The sequence below is a fragment of the Monopterus albus genome, unplaced genomic scaffold (assembly GCF_001952655.1).
Source record: "Monopterus albus unplaced genomic scaffold, M_albus_1.0 scaffold108.1, whole genome shotgun sequence".
NCBI lineage: Eukaryota > Metazoa > Chordata > Actinopteri > Synbranchiformes > Synbranchidae > Monopterus > Monopterus albus.
The window spans coordinates 1251667-1257538 of NW_018127988.1; the positions used below are offsets into that span (position 1 = coordinate 1251667).

The following is a 5872-nucleotide window of genomic DNA, read 5'->3' on the forward strand; positions in this document are numbered from 1 at the left end:
ACAATGATCTGAAGCATACTGCACCTCCCAAATGCTAACAGACTGGCTTATAGTCAGCAAAGTCCGAGTTTTGGAGTGGCTGTTACAAAGCCCTGACTGTAATTAAGTTTGTGGGCTGTACTGAAAAAAGGTTCGTGCAAGGCAGCCCACAAACCTGACTGGCATGTACATGTTCGGCCAGGAGGAATGGGCCAAACTCCCTGCAGAGTTTTGTGTGAAGCTTGTGGAAGACTACTCGATTCAAGTTACACAATTTAAAGGCAGTGCCAGAAAATATTAAAGTGTATGCAAACCTCCGATCCTCTGAGAATGCGATTAAACCATCAAAATAAAGTAGTTAGACTAACTGAAGTAACAAAGGGAAAATAGATTGAAATAAAATGTTCAGAATTGTCAAAATCCGAGTTTGAATGCATTTAGCTAAATTTCTATAACTTAACTATAATTGTACTGTAAAATTAGTTAACTGTTAATAAATAAAAATGTTATTACAGTATCGTTTTATAGAAATGCTACAGGACAATATAATTTTTTGATAATTAATGTGGAGGTGAAAATTCAGGAAATACCCTTCTCCACCCCTGAAAACATTTATTAAAATTTAAATAATTCTGTTTTTTGTCCTTCGTATCACTGCTTCACTAACAAGCTGTCTCTCAACTGACATTTGAAATTTTTTACAGCTAGAAATGGAGGATGAAGATACAATTGATGTGTTCCAGCAGCAAACTGGAGGCTCTTCTCTTTAAAGACTGTTTCCTATGAACATCCCTACCTCCCCTTTTCATCCCTGAACATGTTTGTTATACCCAGTCTTCACATGGTCATGACCAGTGCTGATACCATCCAGTGGAATACCTTTACAGAATGCTCAAAGGCAGCAGCAAAGCTGTTGTATGTGGATAGATTTTATCACTGTCATTTACATGTTAACATATCTGAACTTTGCAGTGGTAGACAGCTTGTAAGCTGCGAGCAATCTGATGTGCTGAAGAAATTAAAATCTTTTCTTTTTTTTATTTTAAGGAAGATTTGGGAAAATGCTTTGGCCCTTGTTTTTGCTTTTATACTCAAGTCAATGAGTTTTTAATTTTGTTGTTGTCAAGTAAGCCCACATTTTAAATTCACTGACATTTCTTGCTGTTATGAAAATGTATTATTGGAATAAATTTTTTTTAATTAAATATGTCTGTTTGTTATATGATGTGTCAGTCTTTCAGCACATACCACAACCAGCAGGTAAAGTACTGCTTAAAACTGCATTTGGTTTCTTAGCCTGTGACATTACACTGCTTAACCAGTGATTGTCTAAAACTAATTTATTTTCAAAGAGGATTTTCATTAAGGTTTAATTTTGGTTTGGTTTTGGAGTAAGTTATTTTATTTTCATCTTGGATGTAGGTGTGATTCTGTGTCAAACATTATTTATAGATACCTATATTGGCCATATGTCCTAGTGATTAAATGGCTCACTCTAACATTTCAGATGAAAATAGTTCCTGTAGGGTTTTTCAGTAAATTTGCAGTTTGCCCCTCTGATGGTTGCCAGGCTCACAAGATAAATTTGACCTCATCATTATTATCATTGTACGTGCATGGCTTGCAAAATAAAAAAAAATTCAATTACTGTAAATCCAGTCAAAGAAGGAGCTGTTCATTTTCGGGTGTCCTCTCCATGGCTTCTGTTGCATCCGCACCGCTATGTCATACCACCAGAAATAAACTGAGAAAGGCAGGAAATGTGACGTTTTGCCTCGAAATTGCACATCATATATGTCACTATTGTTGAAGTACGGGGTTATGAAGAACAAAGCCCTAATCGCAAGTCATATACTCCATAAGTAAATATATATATATATATATATATGTATATAATTAATTAATAAAATGTCGAAACATTTATTTGTCAGGTGAGTATATATTATTTTGAAATTTTGGCCGGAAGTGCAATATATACATACTCTGGCCAAATTGACATTGATCCAGACAGACTGGAGGCAGGCTGATTATTGGGAAGCAGTAGGATAGACAATGATGAGGCGGTGAAGTACTGCTCTTTAAGTATAATTCCTGTCGAGTTTATTAATATTTTACGACTTGTGCAAAAATGACGACAACCACAACATTTCAAGGGATGGAGCCCGGTGCCAAAAGCAGTTCCAGGTAAAAGGCGACGTTCAGACCTTTCAATAAGCCTTTAGCCATCACGAAGCCGACCAGTCCAGCATCTTCTAAGGTTTATTTTAACGCTGTCTAGGTCAACGTACATTTTTTATACATTTTTATTCAGATCACTGCCTGTAATGTTCAATTAACTGCTTCGAAATTGTTGGAAGCTAAGCACGGATGGCAGGGATGCTAGGATAAAGCTCGGTACCACACCTTCCCGTTTTTTGTCCGTAAGGATGGACCTTTCCCATTTGAACATCACCAGCTAGCAGCATAGCACACGTACTCTCCCTTTTGTAGAGAAGCTAATTATCCGTTAAGTACCTGCTCATTGTGCGGCTAGTTACTGTATAGGCCATCGGCGTGCGTATTTGTATATGCTCTAACTGGTTTGTCGTGTTTATTGTGTGAAAACGAATACACATACGGTCTGTCATTCCAGTTGGGTGGGGCCCCAGTGGATTTCAGAGCAGTAGCGTTAATCGAGATAATCAGTAAGGTGCAATAAGACATCCCCTAGTTTGCCCTGCATATGGCCTCATTTAATTTAGGCGACCAATGGCCATGTTACAGCTGGCCACACCTGTCATTAACCCCAGCTTTCGTTATATATATTTCATCACAACAAAGCAGTGAAAGCAATACACTGCTATTACATGAAAACTGGAAAAATGACGATTCTTTTTTATCATAGCCCTGAAATAACAATGTGATTAAAGAAAAACAAAAATATTAGACCAGTACCATGGTGCAACAATATTAACAAGTGGTACATTTACACTTTAGAGAAAACATAATCAGTATGGTTATATAGCAGTAACAATTCAATAAGTTCTCAAAGGATACACTCAGACCTATTTAGAAGTGTAGTCTAATACAGTAGTCCTCCAATAAATCCTACATCATGAAGGATATTTTGGAGGCAGTAGGCTAGTTAGTAGTGCTACTGAAGTGTACTGCATTACAGGGGTGCAGTGGGTAGAGAAGTTGTTTCCCAACCAGAAGGTTGAAGGTTTGAATCTCGGTGCTGGCAGTCCACGTGTCAAATTGTCCTTGGGCAAGACACTGAACACCATCCCTGTTGCCCCCCCCCCAATGGTTAGAGCCATCAGTTGAGGTGGCACTGCAGATGGCTGCCATCGGTTCTGTACCAGAAACAAATTCCTTGTGTGTAACATACTTGAGTCTGGTTGCTAAGACTTTGCAGACACACTCTACAACCATTTTGATCAACCAAAATAAATCTAGTCATAACATTTTTCCATTTCTCATGTTGCTAAATAACCCAAAATAAAACTGATGGTTTACCATTCATTGTGAATGAATAATAATTTGTTTATTAATTCTGTTCATCCTTTGTCTGAACCACAGCATTAATGTAGGTTGTGTTTTTCATACAGAATTTTAGATTGGAGAGAAAAACAAACTCCAACTTTCAGTAAGAGTGTTGACATCTCTCTTCCCAGGGTTTTGCGTCCTCCTGGTGGCGGCTCCAACATTTCACTTGGTGCAGATGAGGAGAAACCCCCTGTCCGGAAAAACAAGATGGCCTCCAGTGTTTTTGCTGAGCCCGAGGACCCCTATGCTAATCGAAGGAACAACCCACCAGGTATATACTATCTCATTTCATTTCCAGAAAAGTGTTGCTTTAGTGGAGAAGCTTGAAATTCAGCTTCTCATATCCATCCTATGTTGACATTTTATGTCTTACCTATTATGGTGATAACCAATGATAATGAGGGACATGTTTGACTTTATTATGTGTTAGGGATGTAATAATATTTGTAATTTCATGGTATTAATTTTCATGAAATTTCTTGATCATGTCACTGGACATGGTGGATGCTCCATTGTCACCTTTTAGAGGCGATGTTTGCCAGCATTTTGGTTTTCCCGTTTTAAGAAATGACATGGGTGGAAAGGAAACTGACAAACAATTTGCAAATACTGTCAGATGAAGGCAATACTAGCCCCGTTTAGGACTGAGACACTCGTGGATTAATCTTGTAGAAACAGTCGGGACATGACATTTTAACAGAGAGAGGCAAACAAACCAGATGCACAAATTCAAAACCACCCTTAAAGTCCTTTCTCTTGAAAAAGTAGAGCTCGATGTTTGAAAAATACCTCAATTAAAGAACAAGTTTCACCTTTATGTGGCTTGTCCTAAGCCCTTTTCAGACATGCACTGGAACCCTGAAATTCTCTAGACAGTACTGGATGGAAGCTATATGTGAGAATGCAAATGTCCGAGTTAGTCCGGACCTTAAGCGTACTTTACTCTGCCAGCTCCCTAGTACAAAGTGCATGTAAGGTCCGAATGAGCCGGATTGAAACCATGTGAGTATACAGCAGCGTATAGTCCAGAGTATTCACCCAGAGCTAGTAGGTGTGTTGATGACATGGCCGACATGAAACTGGAAAAATACAAACATCCAATGGTGAAGAAAAACAGTTATTTACAATGAAGACATGAGCCGGTGCCAAAATAGTCCAACAAGGTAAGAGACTTGTTGTTTATGATCAGTTATAAACTGGCTACATGACTACATCATGTCCTGCCTCTTATGCACTCTACCCCACACATAAACCAAACAGAGTATTTCCAGTAGTTGAGAACATGTCTTCACAAACTACTTCCTGCTGTGTGCTACATGTTTGAACGGACCGCTCTTGACAAAATCCAGACCTGATTCTGCAGATGTAGTCCAGAGTTCATTTGTAAAAACGGCTCTAGTGTAGTTTGGTGTCTTCTTCTCCTTGTTCTGGTACACCAAACAGCAATTTGCTCACTATTTCCCCCAGTGGCCAGGGGGCATATCTACTTCAGCTGGTCCAGTACTGAGAACCTGACCACCTGTTGGCACAGCCATGAAATAGAAAAAGTTAAACCTGCCCAGGGCGTACTAAAAACACTGATGCTCAATTTTAAGTTAAAAGGAAGATCCTGTAAAAAAATGTTTATTTATTATTTAATAAATGATTTTTTTTTCCTCTTTATTTTTTAATATTGTGACAAATATTGTATTGTGGACTTTTTACCATGGCAATATTGTACCATGGGTTTTTGGTATCGTTATATCCCTATTGTGTTTTGAAAATAAAAGCTTTACAGGTTTTGTCTTACTGCTGGACCAAACATCCCTGTGCCACCTGAGGCTACTCAAAGCTTCAAACTGCCGAATACATAAGAACAATGTTTTATGCTCTATTTGACATAGGTGCCCAAATAATGAATTTTCTTTCCTTGCTGGTAATAGATATTTAGTCATTGGTGTTTATCTACTAATTAGGATTCTTTTCAAGCCTTCAGAAAGCTCTAACATTCATGTACAATTGAGCTGTCTTGCAGGATTTGTTATAAAACTTAAAGGGGGAGTATCAAGTTGTCTGTGACAAATGCATCCTAATTCACTGGTAAAACACAAAAACATCACTGAGGGTTTTTTTTGTACTTTTTTTGGTGTTATAGCTTCATACTATGGTCAATCATCCTTGCCCAGTGATGGGGATTCCAGAAAAAGTGATGCAAGATTTGTATTTTTGATCTAGGTTCCCAATTATGCAGAACCCACTTGTGAAAAAATAAACTGCTGACCTTACTCTGTCTTTTTTTTTTAGTACTGTGCATTGTATTGGCCATTTCCAAGTCTATTTCCTCTGACAGTTGCCTTATTCTTTGCATGTTTACATGTTTGCACTA

General features: G+C 38.1%; 2 protein-coding genes across 4 annotated transcripts in view; both read left to right on the top strand.

Annotated features, from left to right (window-relative positions):
* Nucleotides 1-1091, top strand: part of sumo2a (small ubiquitin like modifier 2a) — a 4061-nt gene extending 2970 nt beyond the window's left edge. For all 3 annotated transcript variants that reach the window (XM_020610954.1, XM_020610953.1, XM_020610955.1), the window contains exon 4: nt 684-1091. In XM_020610954.1, coding sequence (XP_020466610.1) covers nt 684-749 — 66 coding nt within the window. In that variant the 3' untranslated portion in view covers nt 750-1091. The remainder of the gene's footprint in view (nt 1-683) is intronic.
* Nucleotides 1092-1964: 873 nt separating this feature from the next.
* jpt1a (Jupiter microtubule associated homolog 1a) overlaps nt 1965-5872 on the top strand; it is a 22168-nt gene continuing 18260 nt past the window's right edge. Inside the window, exons 1-2 of the mRNA XM_020611049.1 lie at nt 1965-2163; nt 3636-3778. Coding sequence (XP_020466705.1) covers nt 2108-2163; nt 3636-3778 — 199 coding nt within the window. The 5' untranslated portion in view covers nt 1965-2107. The remainder of the gene's footprint in view (nt 2164-3635; nt 3779-5872) is intronic.